This window comes from Juglans regia, chromosome 14 (genome assembly GCF_001411555.2).
Source record: "Juglans regia cultivar Chandler chromosome 14, Walnut 2.0, whole genome shotgun sequence".
NCBI classification, from domain to species: Eukaryota; Viridiplantae; Streptophyta; class Magnoliopsida; order Fagales; family Juglandaceae; genus Juglans; species Juglans regia.
This window is the reverse complement of record NC_049914.1, coordinates 12,412,076-12,435,332: the sequence shown is the minus strand read 5'-3', so window position 1 is coordinate 12,435,332 and position 23,257 is coordinate 12,412,076. Positions and strand designations below refer to the sequence as shown.

The 23,257-nt window shown below is 36.3% G+C and overlaps 3 protein-coding genes across 4 annotated transcripts; 2 read left to right on the top strand and 1 right to left on the bottom strand.

The window, feature by feature from the left end:
- Positions 1–319: 319 nt before the first annotated feature.
- Positions 320–2,867, top strand: LOC108990111 (aquaporin PIP2-7). Its single transcript, XM_018963978.2, has 4 exons — positions 320–818; positions 935–1,230; positions 2,090–2,230; positions 2,366–2,867. The coding sequence occupies exons 1-4, from the start codon at positions 515–517 to the stop codon at positions 2,477–2,479; spliced, it is 855 nt and encodes a 284-aa protein (XP_018819523.1). The 5' UTR covers positions 320–514; the 3' UTR covers positions 2,480–2,867.
- A 9,983-nt stretch (positions 2,868–12,850) lies between these two features.
- LOC108990074 lies at positions 12,851–13,261 on the top strand. Its single transcript, XM_018963919.1, has one exon. The coding sequence runs from the start codon at positions 12,851–12,853 to the stop codon at positions 13,259–13,261; it is 411 nt and encodes a 136-aa protein (XP_018819464.1).
- A 1,573-nt stretch (positions 13,262–14,834) lies between these two features.
- On the bottom strand, positions 14,835–17,389 carry LOC108990043. Of its 2 annotated transcripts, none has more exons than XM_018963889.2 (3): positions 17,277–17,389; positions 17,030–17,149; positions 14,835–15,220 (listed from the first exon to the last, which is right to left on the bottom strand). In XM_018963889.2, exons 1-3 carry the CDS (start codon positions 17,277–17,279, stop codon positions 15,104–15,106), a joined length of 240 nt encoding a protein of 79 aa, XP_018819434.1. In that variant the 5' UTR covers positions 17,280–17,389; the 3' UTR covers positions 14,835–15,103. The 2 variants fall into 2 exon arrangements, with proteins under 2 accessions (XP_018819434.1, XP_018819433.1); XM_018963888.2 differs by having other exon boundaries at positions 17,259–17,376.
- Between the last annotated feature and the right edge of the window lie 5,868 nt (positions 17,390–23,257).

Here is a 23,257-nt window from a genome sequence, read left to right as displayed (position 1 = left end):
TTCACACATAACAAAAAAAATATATACATATATATTATAGACATAGCTAGCCGTTGAAGTTGTTGAATTTTGTTCATAGTACTGGCCTGATCCACCACTAGTTAACCTAGCTAGCTGGAACCAAAAAGAAAAAGAAAAACAATGCAAGAAAAGTAATCCAGAGCCGTTGGACGACAAGGTGGGTCCATGCAAGCGAAATCAAGCTCAATGGGCGGCATATATATATATAGATATATATATATATATATATAATTATGTCATTAATTAACATTCTTACCCAAAAAATGAAATATATATATATATATATACTTAAAGTATTAATCTTAATTAATATGGACCCTTTCTCTGTGCCTCTCCATAAATACCCCTTTGTACTCGATCCATCCACCCATCACAACCGCAAAACACAACACACTTCCCTACTGTTCATTTCCTCTTTCTGAAAACTCTTTGTTCTTTCGCTGATCTGTGATCATCAGTTGCTTGTGAAGCCAAGACGTAATTAGTGAGAAAAATGGGAAAGGATGTTGAGGGTGCGGAGCAGGGAGAGTACTCGGCCAAGGACTACCAGGATCCACCTCCGGCGCCTTTGATCGACCCGGAGGAGCTGACAAAGTGGTCCTTCTACAGAGCTCTGATAGCGGAGTTCATAGCCACTCTTCTTTTCCTTTACATCACAGTCTTGACTGTGATCGGGTACAAGGTCCAGAGTTCTGCCCCCGACGCCGACGATTGCGCTGGAGTCGGCATTCTCGGCATCGCTTGGGCCTTTGGAGGCATGATCTTCATCCTCGTTTACTGCACCGCCGGTATCTCTGGTACGTTGTTGCTCGTTTTTAAGGTTGATCGTTACAAAGAACTTCAGCTAAAATCAATGATATATATATATATATATATATATATATATCTATTAATAATTGGGACATGAACATAGGAGGACACATTAACCCGGCAGTGACGTTCGGGCTGTTCCTGGCTCGAAAGGTGTCGTTGATAAGGGCGGTGCTTTACATGGTGGCGCAGTGCTTGGGAGCCATATGCGGAGTTGGGCTTGTGAAGGGCTTCCAAAAGACTCACTACAACCAGAACGGAGGTGGTGCCAACGAACTGGCACCAGGGTACAACAAGGGCGTTGGACTCGGGGCTGAGATCATCGGTACCTTTGTTCTTGTCTACACTGTTTTCTCAGCCACTGATCCTAAAAGGAGCGCCAGAGACTCTCATGTTCCTGTAAGCTAGCAGCTCGCATATATCCTCATCCCCACAATTTACTTTCGCTAGCTCTAATAAAAATCTTACTTACAAATTAAAATTTACTTTGCTTTCGCTAGCTGATCTAATAAAAATCTTATTTATAAATTACTGTGATTGGACGTAAAACGATTTCTATATTTTACAATAAGATATTTTATAATCCGTCACTTCACTTTTTTTATGCAATTACTTTCGTGACATTTTTTCTTCGTTATCTTGTCCAGCAACGTTAAAAGTGATGTGAGCTAATTTAATTTATTAGGCCACATGTGTGCCCATTTTCTCTTCTCAAGTGTTTGTTTGATTTGTGATTCTTAATTTCCTTAGTTAAAACATAGTGATTGAAGTTTTCAGAGATAAAGTATTTCGCTTTCAACATTATTTGTGCAGAAAAAGAGATATGCCTTCATTTTTGCCCTACTTTAGAAGATCAGTAGCTTCAAGAAGATCTTCTTGAACCGTACAGAAAATTTAATAAAACTAGGTGAACTCAATTTTTTGTAGAAAAAGTATATAAGGCCCTGCATCATTAGGTAGTATTAATGATACTTCATATTTTTATTTATTTTAAAAAAAAAAAAAAAAAAAAAAAGCTTTTCATAAAGTAAATCTTTTCTTTCTTTCTTTTTTGGGATAACAAATTTATAACAATATATGATAAAATTTTTATTCAATTCTATTTTCTGTAAAAATAAATCACAAAGAACGGCTAGGCGCTACTGCATCGCATGCATTGTCACAAGTAATTATTATATATATATATATATATATGTATAATAATTACTGGCTACATAGGTCTTGTATAATTGATTTTGTTTGTTGTGAAATATTGAAGGTGTTGGCACCACTCCCTATTGGCTTCGCTGTGTTCATGGTTCACCTAGCAACAATCCCAATCACCGGTACTGGTATCAACCCAGCTAGAAGTTTCGGAGCCGCAGTGATCTACAACCAGGACAAGGCCTGGGATGACCAAGTATACATATTTCTCCCACCTCTTCTAATTCCTTTCCTAATTTTACTTTTTCCCACTACACATTCATGAGTCCAAAGTTCATATTTTTATTAATCTGAGAGACTAATCATTATCTGCATATGATATATGTTTCAGTGGATTTTCTGGGTTGGGCCATTTATTGGAGCTGCAATTGCTGCCTTCTATCACCAATTCATCCTCAGAGCAGGAGCCATTAAGGCTCTAGGTTCCTTCAGAAGTAACGCTTAAGCCTTTCCTCCCCGACCATGAAATAATATCCTCAAAGATCGATGGAGATGGATGGTCATCATGATTCAAAAGAATAACAATATCATAGTGCATGCATGCAAGTTGTCTGATCAGGGTCCCCTTTTATCTATCAGTTTCTGTTTCTCATGGGTTGGAGAGCTGTAAATGGAGGACCATGGAATTGTAGATAAACATGCCTATGGGCAGGGTGTTTCTTTCTTCTTCTTTTTTTTTCTTTTTTTTTTTCCCTTTGATTTGCATGTATTTATGTACTGCTGATTCTCGTCCTTGTTTATCCGTAATTTATTTTGCTTTTTGGTGTACTCACGTTGTTTCTACCTTAAGCTATTAAAATGGGTTGTGGACTTGTGGTCCTGATAACTCCTCAGTGTCTCGATCACCTTTTTATTGCTTTATACTGTGTGTGGGTGTTCTTCTTACTTGCAAATTAAGTTTATATATAAACTGGATACAATGTCGTGGCTCTTTTCTTAAAGTGAAATTTCACCGTAATTTCTTGATCTAAATCTCAATGATTGCTTTGAGACAGTGACAAAGACTGGACACTAAAATATTAGCTAGTGGCATCAAGATAAGGAGTAGTAGGAAATATTTTTCAATAATTCTAAATTCAGAAATTAAGAGCTAAAGCTTATCATGAATAATAGGGATCATCCATCGGGTATATTCGATATGATATATACCCAATGGAAAAATGGGTAAATTGAGAAGAAAAAAGGGTAGAAATTAGGATATTTGCACCACTCTCTCTAGTTAAAGTGATTGCTTTCAGACCCTGAATTCATGGTGGTGAAAATTTAAATCTTGTAATAATTTAAGTGAAGTGATTGCTTTGTTTATAATATTGATCTATCATGCTTATCCAGAATCATTAGTTGAATCATTAAAAATGGGTATTGATAAAAGAGCTTGAGGCACACACTATAAACAAATGTTAGTTGTACCAGAAAGTGATCAGAGCCCCCCCAAAAGATAATATGAGTTGGCTTTTGTGGTGGTGATTCTTTTTGGAGGAGAGATATATAATAGGTTGAATGGTTTGTCTTTTCTGCTAGTCAGTTTTTGAGAGGACAATAAAAAGAGAATAAAAAAATATAAGGAAAAGGAAACATGTTAGGTCAATATATAGAGCTTAAGATTCCTTGCTTTCTAAAAGCTGGATGTCTCTCTTCTACCCAATAAATTATAGTCTCTGAGCTCATCTCTCTTATCCTGTCCTTATTTTATGGCTCTCCCACAATTGTCTAGACCTTGGTAGGTGAGGCTTTAGCTGTTTGATGATGCACATTTTGGCATAATTTATGGGGAAGGTGAGCGTTTTCCCTTTGGACTCTTGCACGAGATAGTTGGCAACCGGACTAGCTACTATCCATGATTAGGGTTAGAGTTAGCTTAGGGTTATATTGGAAAAGAAAGCTAAACGTGCATGACGTCGGTTGAGTCGTTGTAGCTCGATGGGTACGTATATTCTTTTGTTGTAGTAGCAAAAGGAAAGACTCGAGCGAGTCATGTAGATTATAATCCCTACATGCATGTGTTTCTCATTGTAGTAATAAAAAGAGTAGATCTAATCCTTACGAGTATTTGCATGTGTTTCAAAAGAAAATAGAGCGTTCATTAGAAATGATATGAGCAAACAACACAATGATGAATATAATTAAGAAAATATGTTTTGTAAAATGCAAATATGTTATATAAGATTATACATCATCATGACGACTTGGAATTTTTTATTTTTTTTTAAAAAAAGAAAAATTTATTATTTGGATGACGAAATATGATTAGGAATAAATTAGGGTCATATTAATGGAGATTTTCTAATCCTTTGGTATAAGTACATAGGGTTACCAAACAATGGCAAACATTTTTTTATGAGCAATACTAGATACAGTCCCCATTTGGGGACTGCAATGCAAGCCTAGGCAATTTTATTTTTAATTTTTTTAAAAATTACAAAACTATCCCTCCTGAAATGATGCTTTTTCTCATTTAATAAGGGGCCTGCACATGCAGTCCCCAAGTGGGGACTGCAAATAGAATTTCTCTTTTTTTATTTTATTTTATCTTTGTGGTTGGTAATTAGCAACAGTAGTAATATAACAAAAAAGATTATGATCACATTGTTGATATATAAAATTTATTAAATCCCAATATTATCTCATCCATCTACAAGACTTGCGGGGTTATCATGTGATTCTCTCTAGGGTTTCCGCAATGGTTTGTTATCCATGTCTTCATGGCTTCATACCCAATATTCAACAGTATTACTTCCTACCCAAGCCTTCCTTAATTAATTGCCTAATAATCTGAGTTTTTGTCTTCTTTCTTCAGTACGTCTTCGGTCTATATTAAAAAAGAAACCATTTATTCACGCCTTTTTATAAGTAGTTGTTTTCCTTTTAAATTTATTTTATTCTATCAGACTGCATCCAAATAAAATAAACAGTCCTCCTTCCGCAGATGGAGACCTCCTTCCACAGCCATCTGAACACATGAACAATTTCATGTCATGCATGTTTGTTATGATATAAATTAAATAATTAAATCTATGTATTCTCATCATATTAATATTTTGAGATAAATAATAATTTCTCATAGTATTAAAGCAGAAATCCAAAATTTAAATTTTAAATACATTTTATTTAATTTAATTGAGAGTTTGGTCCATATGTGAGAGAGAGTATTAAAATATAAATTACATAATAAAATATAGCTATTCATATCCACTTAACCAATTTTGAGATAAGTGGTGATTTCACAATATCAATTAAGGAGTTTTATCGCTAATTAAGAGTGCTACAAGCCCTATACAAGCGGTTAGCCACCCATTTACACCTAGTCCCCACCCACATTTCTTATCGTCTCTGCCTGTTGGGCGAGCTAATTGACACCATCATTCGACCATCCCATCTATCAACATATTATTCCCAAGAAAAATAGCACAAAATCACTAAAAAATAGAAATATATAAAAAAGAATTGAATCACATAAAACCAACAATAATCGCACAAAATAAAAAAAACAAATCCAAATATGTACTCAAATCTGTGTGGTGGCCATATACTTCCATTACAAAATCGTACAAAGAAATCTTAAATCCAAGGCGGCGTGGTGATGAATGTGGTCTTAGGTCGTAGAGACCCATGGCCAAGCCATGGTCATACTGCTTGTATTGTCGTAGGGCTACGACTTGGCCACAAGTGTGGAGATTCTAGAGAAGAAGAGGATTGAGAGGAGAAAAAGAAGAAGATGAGAGAGGCGCCACTTAAGGGTGTAAATCGGTCCAGGGGCGATGATGGACCCATCATTTTCTTAGACCGGTCACCCCTAGTATACAAAATGGGGGCTCAATCGTACAAAAAAGCATAGCATTCTTGAAGTATATAAAAAATCCCGTAATGTATATTTTCGGCTCATTAGTATAAGAAAAAGCCCACAATATTTATAATTTCGAATAATATAACTATTTAACTTTATTTGCACATATTTTATTTAAAAATAGCCTAAAAAAAGTTGTTCAAATTATCAAAATTGATAATTATATATTAGTTAATTGATATTAGTTAACTAATATTATATATTTAACATTTTATATTGTCAATAGTCATAGATTAGATGAAAATTATAAAATTCACTTATATAACTACTATATTAAATAATATATATAATTTATAAAAAATATTTAAAAAAATATATTTATAGTTCAGTCAGTCTGGTCCGGTCCTGGGTGAAAAACCCCACCTTGAGACCGGACCAAAATCCATTCGATCCCACAAATGGAGGACCGAAACAAACCAAACAAGTTTTCGGTCCAATCTAGTCAGTTTTTCTGGTTTTGATTGAAAATTTTACACCCCTAACACCAGTGTGAGAGGAAGGAAGGGAAGAGAAGAGAAGTAGGAAACTAGAATGTGAGAGGAGAGAGCAAATTAGGGTTTTTTGGTTTATATAGTTGTTTTTTCTTTAAATAAAAATAAATAAATATATATATGGGCGGGCAGATAAAAATCCCGGCGATAGCCACCCACTTCTCGCTCGTAGGTGGAGTTTATTTATTAGTCACCTACCTATACCTACACCTAGGGTGGGCGGGCTAGCCACCTGTCCCCTAACGGGATAGGAGGATTGGACGGGTGGGCCAGGTCACATGATCTGACCGCTAATGAAGTTATTAACATTATGGTTTTTAGTATATATATATATAATGGGATAGGAGGATTGGACAGGCAGGCCAGGTCACACGACCCTACCGCTAATGAAGTTATTAACACTATGGTTTTTAGTAATTTTTTTTCTTTTCAAGCAAGCATAATATATATATATATATATATTATATTAAACAATTACAAGATACAAGAGTTAAAGGAGTGAGAGATCCCAACAATCATCACAAACTAGCTAATACAATATAAGAAATAGAAAAAAAATGGATCAGGAGCTAATGACTTAACTCCCACCCATTCCCACGAGGGGAAGCCGCCTAAAGCTATTTTCTGCAGTTCGAAGATCGGACTGCAATACTACCACCAAAAACTACAATAGATTGTGTTGTGCTGCACTTTGCTAGTCCAATTTGGTTGAAAGAGACACCCACTTTCTCTTTCTCATGATTTTTGGTTAGGAGAAATGGAAATATAAGAAAATAACATTCGGTAGATGTTCTGATACAACGGCGAACAACTACCAATGGCTGTGAATGTGGGGATCACGCATCATTGTTGGTGAGAAGAAGTTGATTGGATCTGCAAGATTGAAAACCGCTTATCTCATTTCTCCAGCACGTGACGGCAAAAAACATACACTGTTGCGCAGCAATGCGTGGATCTCGTGCATGGCGTAGTCCATGCATGAGACTCACACACTACTTGTTTGGATGAAGTTTTTCTAGAGGCCAAAAGTTCGGTAGCTAGGGAGTTCTGTGGTCGACGCGTGGTGATCGTAGGTGGCCAAAAGTAGTAGATCGGCCAATCTCCATACTATTTTTGAAAAACAAGAGAACAAATCGGAGAAAAACCAATGGACAACACGGAAGAAGACCGAATAGTTGGAGGAAGCTCCTCCCTCTTCTGGACAGTGGTGGAAAGATTTTTAAGAGATGTAACGCCCCATACCCGGGTGGGGTGGACAATTACTACATGTCACTTATAAACATGTCTCACAACACATCTAAAAATCTCCAAAGACTTCATAAACAAAAACAATCTCATATCTTCTAAATAAACCCATTCCAAACTACACATAGTCTTTACTGCAATAATAATAAATCAAGGGATCCATAATCTTCCGATAATGATAACATACCAAACTGATAAAACCATAGGTCCTACTAAACCAGAATAAAATTAAATCTTAACATAATAAACTAATACATCTTAAGTTTCAATAAATCTAAACATCAAGAAGAACTTCAAACTCTTCTTCTAACAATGGTACCCTTAGGTACTCGACCGTCTATCCATATCTATCCAAGCTCCAATTTCTATTCCTGACCCCCAGCTGGGTCATCAATATCATCTGAAAAATAATTAAGATAAGAAGTGAGTTATCAACAACTCAGTAAGCAGAAAACCTATACTAGTGTGTAAACATGAGCCCTTTTTAGAAAGTTTTGTATGCAGAAGTAAAACATTTTATTTTCATGTGCATATCTCAATACGTATTATCAGAAAAATCAGAGCGACATTTCAACCTTTTCATATTCATAAACCATTTCATATTCAAGAACACTTTGACATAACATAACTGAATATCTTCATCTTATTATATCATATACCATGTTTAATCCCTGTGGTAGAGTTGTGCTATCCCTAGTGGCCAAACCAGGCAGTATCATATTGTGAAATTTCTCCTTTTTCAATCTCGAAGCCCAGAGTGTGCACACAGGAAAAAACACATAAAAGACCACTTTGTTTCCAAAGTGGTTGCACTCATATCATATCATGTTAGTACCAACCATATCACGTGAACCAGTATCATCATATTAGAACCATATTCAGAATCAGAATAAAAACAAATAAGTATGCCAAAGGTTTTTCATATTCATATCATATCAAACCAAGTGTTGAACATATTCATATCATTTCCATTTGATCATAAACAAACCCAAATGATTTTATATTATACGTACAAAAATTCATAGATATCATATTCGCTTTTTTGCACATTTCATAAACGTGTCAAATGCTGCTCATGTCCACACTATTCATGTCAAGAAAAATTATTTTTCTCTTTCATTTAGATTTTCATGAGTGAATACAAAACACACATACTGAGGTCGTTTTCACATTTTCTTTTAAAAACATATCATGCATATTTTATAAACCAACTTCAGTTCATTTTCTTTATTTTTTATGCAAATCTAGCATAGGAACCCCAATTACCTGATTCTTGCAGCGTATTATCTATGCTTTGAAAATGACCTCTATCAGACTCGTCACCTATTCATAAAAATAAATTATATAAACTAAGTGTTAAAAGGTAATTGACACAACTTCTATCTAAATAAATAAAACCCATAATCCCAAACCATAATATAGCACAAACAACTCACTAAGATAACCATATAGAAATCTGGACAGCCCGCATTTCAACCCAAAGTACCAAATACTAATCTTAATATTGTCCAATACAACCATCAAAACCAATGTCAACTCAACTTATTAATAAATCATATTTATTTCAGCAGCTCATGATCTCAAGCAATCACCAACAATTTAACTAAAATGACACTACACATTTACATTTCTCTCCATTCACAACTCTACAACAGAAAAATCCCAACACTGCTAGATGTTAATTAGCACCCAACAAACTCCCTTCTAATTATTTCTAAAACACCAAACCAACAAACCAAAATTTATAAAATACTCAACGAAGTGAAAAACTTACGGTGAATGCTCAACGTTTAAGTGAAACCGAGAAGATTACGAACTCACTGCACTGCAACACAACACACACAAGGTGAACCGAAAGAAAAACCACCAAACTCACGAACCAATGAATAAGCTCTCAGCAACCAGTCACAATATTTGTTTTCCACCCAACAACGTAGCACTTCGTTCAACAAGGCCTCAGCATCACTCACAGAGATTGTCCACTGTAACTCCAAGCAAAACGCAGAGAAAACAGAGTAAGAGAGAGGGAGGGCGTCGGATTGGAGAGGAAAACCAGATGTTGAAAAGAAGAAATGGAGAAAAGTTGGGGCACGCGATTCAAACTCACGAAACCAACCAAACGAAGAGGAAGAGATGAAAACGGGAAGTGAAAGTGGGTTACGCATGAGAGAGGCGTTTGAGAAAGGGAAACCCAGAGAATAACAGAAACCGAAAGAGAAAGAGTGGGAGAAAGAATCGGGGGAAAATAAGAGAAGTTGAGGAAGAAAATACTTACCCCCAAAACGACGCCATTCGCACACCTCGAAGGAAAAAGGCTGGGCCCTCTAGCACGAACCGGCCTCACAAACAAAAGCTGGGCCTTACAAGAGATGTGTTTTGGGAGAGAGAGAGAGAGAGAGAGCTTTTCTCTAGGTCGGAGAAAATAATTTAAAATTATGGGTTTTCGGTAAATTAAGAATGATAATTAATTATTATCATCTTGTATTAATGAATTAATTAATGAAACTGCATCGAACACCTTTCAATTGTCATGTAGCGTATCAATGTTTTTTTATGCATGGTTGCATATAAATTAAGGTGTTTGGCCAGAAATGAAACAACTAACACTGTAGTTTCTTCTTGTCAAGATAGGATTTGAGGAAAAATTACAAAATTTTCCTCTCTGCATCAATAAGACAGCATTCGAAACAAGCTTCAATCGAATCTGTCTTTTTAACAAATTTATTATAATGAAAATAAAACTAATCCAGTCCCAGTTTTTTTTTTTTTTTTTTTTTTTTTGAGGAGGGGGTGGGGGGCCTGTATATATGTTTTTTAGCCTTATGATTTGGCTTCATATTTAATTTCCTATTTTCTTCGTTTTTGTTTTCGGTTTACTGTCCAGAGAGCCCAAGAAATTACCCAATCCAAAAGCTGAAAAGGTCCAGTCCATATTTTAAGAACTGGGATCCTTTTCGGCCCAAGCATACATACATCCTTGGGTTTGTATCTGACCAAACCAATCTCTTTCCCGATATTCCAAGAGATGGGGGCCACCATGTTAGTCGTTATTGGAAATTTTATTATATTTTGCAAATGTAGATTATTAATGCCTTCTCTGATTTCCAACATCGACGAAAAAATAGGATGTGCAAATAAAAAAGCAATGGTAATTTGGGAGTGTAAAAATGTAGTTTTTGGCTGACATTTATCACACACAGACGAGTCTTGTGAAATGAGAGCGAGCTGCATGACCAAAACATGTGAACAAGCCCTGAAGGCCAATTAACTACAGCAAGGATCTTGTGCAACTGGTAAATGTGCATACGAGAGAGAGAGAGAGAGAGTGAGAGAAGTGAAAAGCAAAGGAAAAACGCATGAAGGGATGAAATGATTTCAATATTAGGAGTGGTGGGGAGGAGAAATGCATTGATTTGAGGTGCAGCATGCGTTATAGCATTGTAATAATGTCCAAAGTCCAAAGACACAAGGCTAGCCTTTATGATTACACGCATATTATATTGCATCTTCTACCCACCCTTGCTGATCCCCCAAGCCAAGAAAACCTCCCCAAAAAAAAAAAAATCCTCGTTAATTTCTTTGCTTTGTATAGAAACTAAGCAAAGAAATTGTTGAAAACTGATGCTAATGCTTCCTTCTTCTTACATTGTTTGGATTAAGATTGCGTTTAAGTAGTGTGCTATTCTCAAGTATTCTGTGAATAGTAATAATAAAATAATGAATAGTAGTAAAATATTTTCAGATATTCTGATAATACCTCACTATCCAAACTATTGCGCAAGGTGATAGTGCCATACTTGTTTCCAAGTAAGAGATGAGTTCCACCTAGAAAATTAATTAAAGAAATGCAGATTATTGTGCTCATTTTGGTATTTTTCGTACAGTTTTGGGTAAGAATTTGAATGGGTCTTTTCTAGAATCTAAGGGCAGCTTGGGGTAAAGACAATATGAGTTTCTCATCTCATCATTACAATTTTTCTAAATTTTTATACAAAATATAATAAACAATTCAATTTTTTTAAATCTCAATTCAAATTTTTCAAATTCCAAAACAATAATAATATTTTAAATTAATATTTTAAACTTATGAGCTGCAATGATACTGCAATATTACTTTATCTATTTATCTCTCTTTTACTCGAGTTTGAACTTAAGAAAATCTTTTTTTATATACAGCTGGAGTCTCTTAAATCGATTATAAAAAGCCAAGGCTCATTTCCAAACATTGTAAGAGCCCATTCACCACGTTTCAATACTATATTCAATACCATGATGTTACATTAATTTGTCTGCCACCCCCAAATACCGCTTGTTAACAGGGTGGTAGTATGAAAGAGCTAATTGCATGTGGCTGCATAAAGCATGATATGTTTATACGCACGCAAATTAATACACATCAGTACATTTTTGGGTTCAAACTTCAAAGTATATGATTAGTGAGGAACAAGAGAAGCAAGTTGATAATTAATCAATAAATCATTATAATCCCATTCCCCACTCACGTGTCTTTGAGTAGAAGCATTTGAGGGGAGAAAATTAGAACATGATATTTTGAAGGCACTCGAGTAGAGAATGTAATATTCTCAAAGTCATGTCAAGGTGAGCAGCATTACAAGTAAGATTGTAAGAAATTACCTACTAAAAGGGTTGAATTATAATGCAAAGATAAGATCATAATTAAGAATTATTACAGGAAATTTTGAAGTTGCTGCATATATTCTTTACGGGAAAATGCTAGTATGCCGCTTCTCTGACCGCTCGGTTTGCCCCCTCTACATAATCTTAAACTAATAAAATATTCACACTTTAAACTTTCATTAAGATCTGACAATCAATATTGTACCATGTCACTTATTTTTCTTCTATCTCAACGGCCATGATTCAATTAGAGTGAGTATAGGTTTTTCATAATTTGAGAGTATAGTGTGTCAGTTTTGATATTTTGGAAGGGAGAAACATCTGATAGTTTGAAGATGTTAAGTGTATATTTTCCGTCTATAATTTAACCAAAAAAGAAAAAACACTCTTGACTGACTAAGGCAGTTTGGGGAGTCCTGAGTTTTAAGTCATGGGATGGTAAATAATACATTCCCAATCATTCTGTTCCCTCCTTTTCGCCTCTTCCATCACCAGAATTCAATTCCAAGCAACCACCACTTCCTAAAGACCTTATAAAAGCCAGTTCGAAAGACCAAAAGTTCACCAAAAGTACACTAACTTCAAGGAACCGCAAAACATGTCCCCCATGGTTTCCTTCCTGCTCTTCACTTTCTTAACTATTCTCTCCATTGCTAGAGCTCAAGATAGAGCTCCTCATGGGGTCGCTAATGAAAACCCCATAGCTTTTCCACCATCAGCATATGATTTCTTCCATCCAAACACTCAAAACCCCAATACCAAAGAGCCTTGTTACCTGTCCGATTGCTCGCCCTTGCCAATGGCAGCACAAGTAGTTGAAGCCACTCCAGCACATGAGAGCAGAGCATCCACTTCCCAGCATGGCAGGAGCCGAGTTGGAGCTGGTGGGATTGCTGGCATTGTGTTCGGCTTTGTTTTTGCTGTGCTTTTGGCGATGGGTGCATACTATGTAGTGATCACGCGTCGAGCCAATACAAGTCGGACCAATTCTGTTCAACCTGATGCTTAATCGACATGCTCACCACAAGAAGCTTTATGAAACTTAGGCCTCCACATTTCTTGTCTCTTTCTTTTCCTGTTTTTCTTTCGTTTCTTCACATTTTGTTCAGGTTATGGAATGTGGCTGTAATACTATAGTGATAAGCTGCATAGTATTTCACAATTATGGCTCATGGTTCATTTATGGTCAAACTTTGGTGTATAAGCCATAAAGATAATCAAATGATTACTGAACTCTAGTGAAGGACAATGGGAGAGCGAGTACAAGCAAAGGCTCTAAAAGCCGACAAAAAACACGCCCAAAATATTGTTACGATCATCAAAGGTGCTTCCACTCAAAAGAAAGAGAAAAAATTGAAGAGTATCCAGGCATTCTAGAGTAATCAGACTGATTGCTGAAGTATAGAGAATTAAATTAGCCAGAAAGGATACCTTTTTATAAGTACAGCCGTATCATTGCCAACTATGCAATAAATCATTGAATCAAGAACCTAAATATATTACAGCAGTATAATCAGGACCCTGATTATAGCTTGATCAGTGAGAAACTGATCAGAACATTGCTCTAACAAAATCAACAAATTCTTCTCCACACATTTCTTTGACTCCCACACAAACAATGCAACTCAGTACAGAAGAAATTGTTTGCTGAAAGTTGCAAACTTATATTCCAAAAGAAGAATTGCTATTTGTTGGGTATATTAATCAATGGTTTGGAACATTCTTCTGTTGGAAAGGGGAAAAGTCAAGATTTATGCATGTGTAGCTGGAAGAAACTAGAAGGAAAATAGAGAAGGGAATAACAAATGAGAAGCATGGCCTATGTTTGGTTTCAGAATTTCAAAAATGTTTAACTTCAATCCAAACATTTTTTAAATAACAGCAACTTTTTCTGTTCTCAAAGAAAAAAACTTTCATCTAATCATTTGCCTATGTTTCCACGAAAAATAAAAACATAAAAACTTAAACAACTTTCACAAAAATCCAGAAATATTACACCTCTCGCAAATTATTCAAACAACTTCTCAAATTTACCTACCCAGTTTCACAAATCCCAATATGCAACACTTACCAAATAAAGTCCCCAACAGTTTCTCATTTTATGCAACCCACTTTCACAAAAAACAATACAAAATACATCTCAAAAAGTTTTTTAAGAATTCTCAGAATTAGACAAATTTTCACTTACCAAAATTGTCATTCATTCTCAGTTTTTTAATTCCTTTTAAAAATAAGAAAAATCTTCATTCTCAAACACTACCTTCCCAGCTAATATACAAATCCCGCTGTATTTTGCATAGCTCCACACTGAGATTTCAAATAATTACATTAACATGCCCAAAAGGGCTTTAAATCAAGCATCATTTATTCAAAGATCTACCATGACTAAGATCAAATGAACTCAAAACGAACATCCAAACCAAAAAGGGTCTCCAACTCTCACGAAGTCCACATGTTACAACCAGTTAAGTGATGAGGCACGTATCGTGTGGGCCACACAGTATCCAAAGATTCAATAAACAGAAATAAAAATCTCCATTCCAAATCATACCACGTAAATGCATCATATTGATAAATAGATGTTTGGAGGAAAGACTAGTATCATGTTTGTCTAGCTGAGCAAAAATAGAAGGAAGAAGAAGAACCACATCAAACATATCGTTACTCATTTAGGAATAATAATTGTCGGAAAATTATTATGTGGGTTCTTAATCATGTTTCCTGACCCAGGGTGTGTGTCCCTTGCATAATAAAGAACAGGTGCAAAACTACAAATGTGGCCAGGCTGTAGTATGTGTATGAAAAGAACAGAGAAACACTCATAAATTGGTAGTGAAGTACTCCAACATTTCTACCACCCACGTGAACTAAGCAAATCGATTACTGGTCCAAATGTCTGGTCCACAGCCTTGTTCCATAGATGTGCAAACTGCGAGCGAGATTGCTTTCCGAATATAGGTTCTCTCACCTGGAAGGAGTTCAAAGTGGAAACGATTAGAAGTCACTGCCTTGCATTGCGTGAACCAGGTGCTTAAAGATTTCAAAGAAAATAACTGTTGTATTAAGAGATCAAGCATCCTTTATCTGTTTATTCAATCATATCAATAAGACCCCATTATTATTACCTAGTTTGAGAAAGTGGATTGAACGCAAAGATTAAACATACAACATTCATATGATAATAAAGCAGAGACCCAACCTCAATCAACTGCCAACAATACAAATTGGAGTCAGTATCTATGATATGCAGACCTAAGATTGTGGCATTTTCAACATGAGAGGCTCAATCACATCAGATTCGTATGTAGTCACCTCACATACAACTTGGTCATTTCACAGAACTGATAGCCAGAAAATTGAACAATAATTCTGCCCCCAAAGACTTCGCCTCTCATAATTTACCTAGGACTAATCTTTTTTATTTGTGTGAATCCCATACACCAAACTTCAGCCACACTCCCCCTTTACTATTCAGGTCCCATTTAAACTAGACCCGCCCGAGATATCTCTGAAATGGGAATCAGAAAATGCTAGCACAACATCTTACAATACACACAATCCTAGGTATCAAAATCCCTCATACTTCAATCCTTGACGTTCTCATCAAGGTCAGTGTTATGCCACAATGCTGCCTTCAGTTGCATGGCATTGCTAGGTTGGCTCTTATATCATTTTTCATGATCCAAATACGTCCTAGTCATATCTATGTGATACTCCATGATGGACCAATCACTTAGTTAAGACTCACTATGATATCTTGAATAGTTAAGATTGACTTCCCAAGCCAAATACGGGAGTCTACAAATACACTCAATACGGGAGTCTACATATACCAGCACAGCAAATAATTCAGAATATCATAGTACAATGCTTCCCTTGGTTCTATGTTACGATCCCACATCGACTAAGTATGGGATTGGTTGGTGGTTTATAAGCCCCTAGGCACCCTTCTCTTGTAAGCCTGTTTCAAGGGTGAGTTCTACATAATGGGTTCATAACAAATGGTATCAAAGCCACCCCACGTATGCAGTCTATGTTGCGACGGTGCAATCGTGTGGCACAGGGAGTGGTGCCGGCATGACAGTGTTCATCCGGGGCTAGGAAAGACCTAGCGCACAGCCAGCCCGTGTGAGCGCCGAGACAACCGTGGATGTCGGCTGCGGAGCGTGGTGGTTGTTACAATCTCGCATCAACTAAGTATGAAATTGGTTGGTGGTTTATAAGCCCCTAGGCACCCTTCTCTTATAAGTCGATTTTCAAGTGTGAGTTCTACCTAGTGGGCTCATAACATTCTAGGAAAGAATGGGGCAAAAGCCTGCTTTCAACCCTCTGGGTTAAAATCAATAACAAAATCAAAACTAGGTTTTCATACATATTAAATCAAAAAGGAAATTTTGAAAAAAGAAAAAAGGAATTAATGTCGAACCATAGCTGTTCCTCTTTTTTCCAAATGCAAAAAACCAGAAACGGGGAAAAAATCATTCGCAAAGTACAAAGACGTAGCAAGCTTTCCGACACGATCCTAAACGTTTCCCTCTATATGCGTAGCCAAGATTCATTTTCCTCTCACATTGACCATTGTCTTCTCCCACATACACAACAAAACTCCCCAAAAAAAAAAAAAAAAAAGAAAAAAAACGAAGGGAAATAGAAAACGAGTAGAGGATTCAATAAATTCTGAGATGCCTAGCTGTGACAAAGGTTCTCACTGAATCCTAGGGTCTCAGATACCAAAAGTTCATATCACAATGTTAAGGAGAATGGGCGCTAGAATCACCTGAGACAGAACATCGGATTGAGCTTGGTTATCAGAAATGGATTTATAGATGCTTCTACGTTGCTCAAATACAACGACTCCCGTGAATATGCTTCCGAGAGCAGCGCCGAGAAGACGCTCCTGCATTAATTAAAATTTCAACAACAAAATAGCCATAAAAAACTGGATTATTTTTTTTGAAGGAAAAAAAGAAATAATCTAAGGGACCTGATAGAGAATGAATGAGCACCTGAGTTAGAACGCTAACCATGATGGCGTCTGGTGCTGCTACTTAGATTTGTTGGGAGTTCTCTGCAACGTAGAAGAGAATTTGTCTGCCCGCAGGAACTGGTTAAGAGTCCTGAGAGGACGGCCATGCTGGACTAATGGCCCAACCAGGCTGGGCTACTATCAAGTTTAGCCCACTTTCCCAGACCATTTGAATCGAAAAACTCGGATAAGAGCATGCATCTTCATATTCCGGCTAGGTATGAATAAAATTTCCTATATTGGATTAGTCAAATCACTAAATCGTAATATATAAGCTACAGTAAATTAAGTTCCCTAGTCATAGTTGGCTAGTTACTATTCACTCATTAAAGTAATATTTTAATCATTTCTAACAACCATTATATTTTAATATCTATATTATCTAATTATTTTAAAGTCTATACTATCAATTTCAATTTAGATATATAGTTCGTTATTTTCTATATTATTCTATTTTATTAATAATAACCAAATTATGAAATTAAAATCAAATTATTAATTAATATATGAAGTGTATTTGTAAAATATTATAAAATAAATTGTAAAATATTATTAAAATATATAATATTATATTATTATTTGAAGTTTAAGGTGGCTAGTTCAATATGGATTCACCTAACCAAAGGTTAATGCTATAACTAAAACCTGAAATTCTAGTCAAAATTTAGACTTGACAATGACTAGGCCATTGTCAATGCTCTAAGGCCAGTTTGGATTTTGAGATTATGAAATGAGACGAAAATTTTTTAATAGAAATAAAATAGATTTTAAATAATAGTGAAATAATTTGAATTAAAATATTTTATAGTGTTTTGAAAAAGAAGAGAGAAAAAGTTGAATAAAAATATTATCAAGTTAAAATATTATTAGAATATTATTTTTATTTTGAGATTTGAGAAAATTGAATTTTTTTTTTCTTTTTTATTTTGTTTGGAAGTTTGGAAAAGTTTTAATGATTATATTATAATTAGATGAAAATGTTGAAAATTTGAAATCGAAAAATGTTTGTGTTTGTGGTGTTTAGATGTTGAGATGAGAGAAAATGAGATGAGATGAGACCATTTTACAATTCAAACAAGGCCTAAGACTCTGCTCCTCACCCATCTGAGTTTACTGTCAAATGGACCGTTAGACTTGCCAGTGCAACGTGGGTACTGCCATATCATATTAAAAAAAGTGGAACATAAAATTCATTTTTTCACTTATTATCACTAGTATTAATTTTTTATCATGATAGCAAGCATCTATAGAATGGTTCATTGACTACAAACTATTATCAAATCCCTTAATAAATCCTCAAAATGTACTATTTAGTTCATTACCAAATCTCGAACCAGTGGAGGCCGTGTCATTGCATGGCCCCTATTCAAAGTGTCGCCAAAGACACCTCCAACTCCTTAGACAGTGTCGTTTCACTCTCTAATTCCACGGGCCACCACAAGAGATTAGGTACAATATTTAGAGTATTAGGCACATTTTTGCATTGTTAAGTGTGATACGAATGATTGGTGGTTGTTAGAATTTTAATGAATTATGTTAGAATGATAGACTTTATAAGTTGTCTTGTTTACTATTGACTTACTGTTTGACATATCGAAAGTCGCGTGTTTGTGTTGTTGTGGGCGGAGGAGACTTAATGTATGCAGCTGTGCGAATTGAGTTGTTGGATGTTTCATAATTTGGTTGGTATGTGGCGGTTTGGGTTGTTATGTTGTTGTTTGGGTTGTGTGTGACATGTGAGGAGTCACGGCTGCTGAGTATTGTGGGCTGGTTGTGATTACTTGATAGGCTAGTCCGTGTCGGGAGTACGGTTGATTGTTAGATGTGTCTGTTTGTGGGTTATTTAATGGAGTTAACTGGGTACGAGCTCGTACTATTCTATCATGAGGATGGTGGAATTTATGTTAGTTAGATTAATATGCTGGTGTAGGTTATTAATGTTTGAGAAAATATTTTTCTGATTTAGGTTATGTTGGGTTGCATGTAGAGACTGGTCTGTGAGCAGAAAATCGAGGAACAATGAGTTCGCTCGACATGCGCTTGACAGTGGGCTCAAGCGAAACTCAACCTGTGAGTTCGCTCGAGGTGCGTTCAATAGTGGGCTCGAGCGAGACACAAATCCCAGTGTTTGCTCGAGCCATGCTCGACATCCTACTAGAGCCAATATTCATTGGTTGTTCGCTCGAGGCATGCTCGATACACCGCTCGAGTGAAGAACATAGTTTTTGCCATATTAGGGTTTCCAACGCCATTTACTATAAATATGTGTTATATTTGACTTGTTTTGTACAACTTTCAACATATTTTTTAAAGAGAACAATTGTCAAGTGAATACATATTGTATAAGAGAGCAAAAAGCCCTAGAGAGTTTGAGTTGAGATTGAGTAACTGTAATCTCCAATGTTTAATAAGATTTTTGCAGCTCTGTAGACGTAGGCAATTTGCTAAACCACGTATATTGTGTGTCTTGTGCTTGATCGTGTTTGCTTTTACTTTAGTTTGACATTGTTGGTGTGTGTGTTTTACATAACAACTGGTATCAAGAGCCAAAGTTGGATCTAAAAGAGAATGATGGCTGGACATAAAGTGAAAGCACTCGGGATTGAGAAGTTCGACGACATTGATTTTGGGTACTAGAAGATGCAGATCAATGACTATCTCTATGGGAAGATGATCTATCTTCCACTGTTAGAGAAGAAGTCGAAGAGCATGGATGATTCTGAGTAGACTCTGTTAGATCGACATGTTTTGGGGATTCTTCAGCTGACCCTGTCCAAAACAGTGGCACACAATGTTAGTAAGGAGAGAACCACGACGGATCTCATAGCGACGTTGTTAGGTATGCATGAAAAGTCGTCGGCAAATAACAAAGTGCACTTGATGAAGAAATTGTTCAATCTGAAGATGTCAGAAGGTATGTCTGTGGCCCAACACTTGAATGAATTCAATACGATCACAAATCAACTGTCTTTTGTAGAGATTGATTTTGATGATGAGATCAGAACATTGATTCTGTTGGCATCGCTGTCAAATAGTTGGAAGGTCATGAGGATGGCTATGAGTAGTTCAGCTGGCAAGATGAAACTGAACTACGACGACGTACGTAACATGATCCTTGCTAAAGAGGTATGTAGAAGAGACTCGGGTGAGTTCTCGGGTTCAGGATCAGCCCTAAATGTTGATAATCAGGGCAGAGGACATGACAGGTCAAGCTCCAAGAGCAGAAGGAAGAGCAAGACGGGATTTGGGCAGCAGATCACGTGCTGGAGTTGTGGCAAGCCGGGCCACATTAAGAAAAACTGCAGGAATCAAGAAAACGCTGAGAATGATGCTGTGAATATAGTGGTAGAAGAAATTTGATGCCTTATTTCTTGCAATGCACAGTCCAATTGATGATTGTGTGTTAGATTCAGGGGCTTCATTCCATAGCACCTCACATAGAGAAATCATGCAGAACTGTGTTGCTGGTGATTTTGGGAAGATGTATATGGCTGATAGAGAGGCACTGTCGTGAGAGTGGGTGATGTGCACATCACACTTCCAAACAGAGGCGTGTGGACTTTACAGCAAGTCAAACACGTTCCAGATCTGAAGAAAAACCTGATCTCACTGGGATAGCTTGATGACAGCGGTTATGCAATAGTGTTCTCTGGAGGAGCTTGGAAGATCACTAAGGGTGCACTGGTCCTAGCGCATGGTAAGAGATCTAACTCTTTATATTTAACATCAGGGTCTAGTGATGTGCAAGGAAATACAAGAGTGCAAAAGGGCAGGCTTGATCACGCGAAACATATGAGGAAACCAAAGGAAGTCAGCTTTGTCATTCCTCATGTAAGCCTAGGAAAGTTGGCTGAGGTTGCCAAGATTGGTTCGAGATTGGATACTCCTAGTGCAATGGGAGTTGTGAGTTGCCCAGTGGATGTCCTGACTAAGGTCGATGTATGTGGAAGACTGAAGTCAGGCTTGACTTCAATGCTTCTTCTAGCTTGAAGACGGGAGCTGTGAGCTGCAGAGATGATAGGGCTTGGCTGGAAACAATGGCTGGCATGTGGAGACCTAGTCTCCAAGTGGAAGATTGGTGGGTTGCAAGTGGAGACTGGTCTGTGAGAAAAAAATCGAGTAACAGTGAGTTCACTCGACATGCGCTCGACAGTGGGCTCGAGTGAAGCTCAACTCGTGAGTTCGCTCGAGGTGCGCTCAACAGTAGACTCGGGCATGACACAAACCCTAGCATTTGCTCGAGTCACGTTCGACATCCCGCTCAAGCCAATGTTCATTGGTTGTTCGCTCGAGGTGCGCTCAACACGCCGCTAGAGCGAAGAACCTAGTTTTTGCCAGATTAGGATTTTTAGCGCCGTTTACTATAAATATATTATATTTGACTTGTTTTGTACGACTTTCAGCATATTTTTTAAAAAGAACAATTGTCAAGTGAGTGCATATTGTGTGAGAGAGCAAAAAGCCCTAGAGAGTGTGAGTTTAGATTGAGTGATTGTAATCTTCTCTGGTTAATAAGATTTTTGCAACTCTATAGATGTAGGCAATTTGCCGAATCACGTATATTGTGTGTCATGTGCTTGATCGTGCTTGCTTTTATTTTAGTTTGCCATTGTTGGTGTGTGTGTATTTTACACAACAGACTATTGTAATACGACTAGAATACAGTCTCAAAACATGGAGAATATGATACAAGAGTCAGGTAAGCGGTGCTCCTATACTAGATTTTGTATAAAAAGAATGGACTAGGGTTGTTTTATTGAAAACATGCATTTCTTTTGTTATGAAAAACTTGAAAACAACCACAATCATTTTATCTGCATTACTCATTATATCCGTATAACAAGAGAAAAATATTTTCTGTCATGATTGGTCTAGACATGAGCAATTTTTGGCATTATGTTTTCAATTGTGTAAAAAGTACGATTATGAAAATTTGAAATTTGTGCATGATTATATGAATATTATATGTTTCTATTCAACACTTGTTTTGATAAGAAATGTTGCATCTGAAAAACCTCTAGCATGACTTTCTGTTTCTGCTTCCATCCCAACCTTACCACGGGTGTAAAACTGTGGCCTCCGTTTGTGTTGGTACCAGCATCTCTATTTCTAGTGCACCTACTTTGGAGACAAAATAGTTTTTCTATATGGTCTTTCCTATGTGGACACTCGGGGCTCCGAGAATAATGAGAGGAAGATGCAAATTCTGTTTTTACTTGATTGGCCGTCGAGATTTGCCCAACCCAACTACAGGGATTAAACATGGAATACGTTCTATTATGATGCTATTCAGTTATATTTATGCCAAAATATTTTCTATGATTTATTGTTGTAAATAAATGTTTTCTAAAGTTTTCTCTGATAATTTGATAAATTGTTTTGTTTTGCATTCTGTACTGGCTCGTGTTTACATACTAGTATATGTTTACTACTTACTGAGTTGTTGATAATTCACCCAATTATATTCAATATTTTCAGATAATTTTGATGATTCAACCGTAAATTAAGAATAGGAAGTATGGGCAAGATTAGCTAAGGATAGTCGATTTAGTACCTAAGGGTACTATGATTATTAGAGCATTTTAGTCAATCGATTGGATCTCATTACATCGATTTGGTTTATGGGGATGTTGATAAATTATTGAGACTTGTGGAATTATTGGTTAATTATGTTGAGATCCTTCTAGAGGAACATCTACATTTAGTTTGAACAAATGACTTTATGTTTATAAAGCATTTGGAGTGTGTATATATATATAATATATATATATATATAATGTACTATTAGGAGATAATTTTAGGTAATAAGAACTAATTCCTCAAACTTTTGGATACGGGGCGTTACAGAGATAGATCGCAAGTCTAATCATTAAATTATTACATACATGTATTGCAATATACAAATAAATTCTAATGACCTTGTAAATGTCGTAAGATGAATTCAAAGGAAAAAAGTTATGTGAATTATGCAAATGAAAA

Bases quoted from the DNA above. Each gene is read 5' to 3' on its own strand.
- LOC108990043 (XM_018963888.2), bottom strand. From the start codon at position 17,279: ATGGTTAGCGTTCTAACTCAG. The intron at 17,150-17,258 runs GTGCTCATTCAT...TAATTAATGCAG, and splicing joins TGGTTAGCGTTCTAACTCAG to GAGCGTCTTCTCGGCGCTGC. The intron at 15,221-17,029 runs GTGATTCTAGCG...AACTCCTTCCAG, and splicing joins AATCCGATGTTCTGTCTCAG to GTGAGAGAACCTATATTCGG.
- LOC108990074 (XM_018963919.1), top strand. From the start codon at position 12,851: ATGTCCCCCATGGTTTCCTTCCTGCTCTTCACTTTCTTAACTATTCTC.
- LOC108990111 (XM_018963978.2), top strand. From the start codon at position 515: ATGGGAAAGGATGTTGAGGGTGCGGAGCAGGGAGAGTACTCGGCCAAG. The intron at 819-934 runs GTACGTTGTTGC...ACATGAACATAG, and splicing joins CTGCACCGCCGGTATCTCTG to GAGGACACATTAACCCGGCA. The intron at 2,231-2,365 runs GTATACATATTT...TATATGTTTCAG, and splicing joins ACAAGGCCTGGGATGACCAA to TGGATTTTCTGGGTTGGGCC.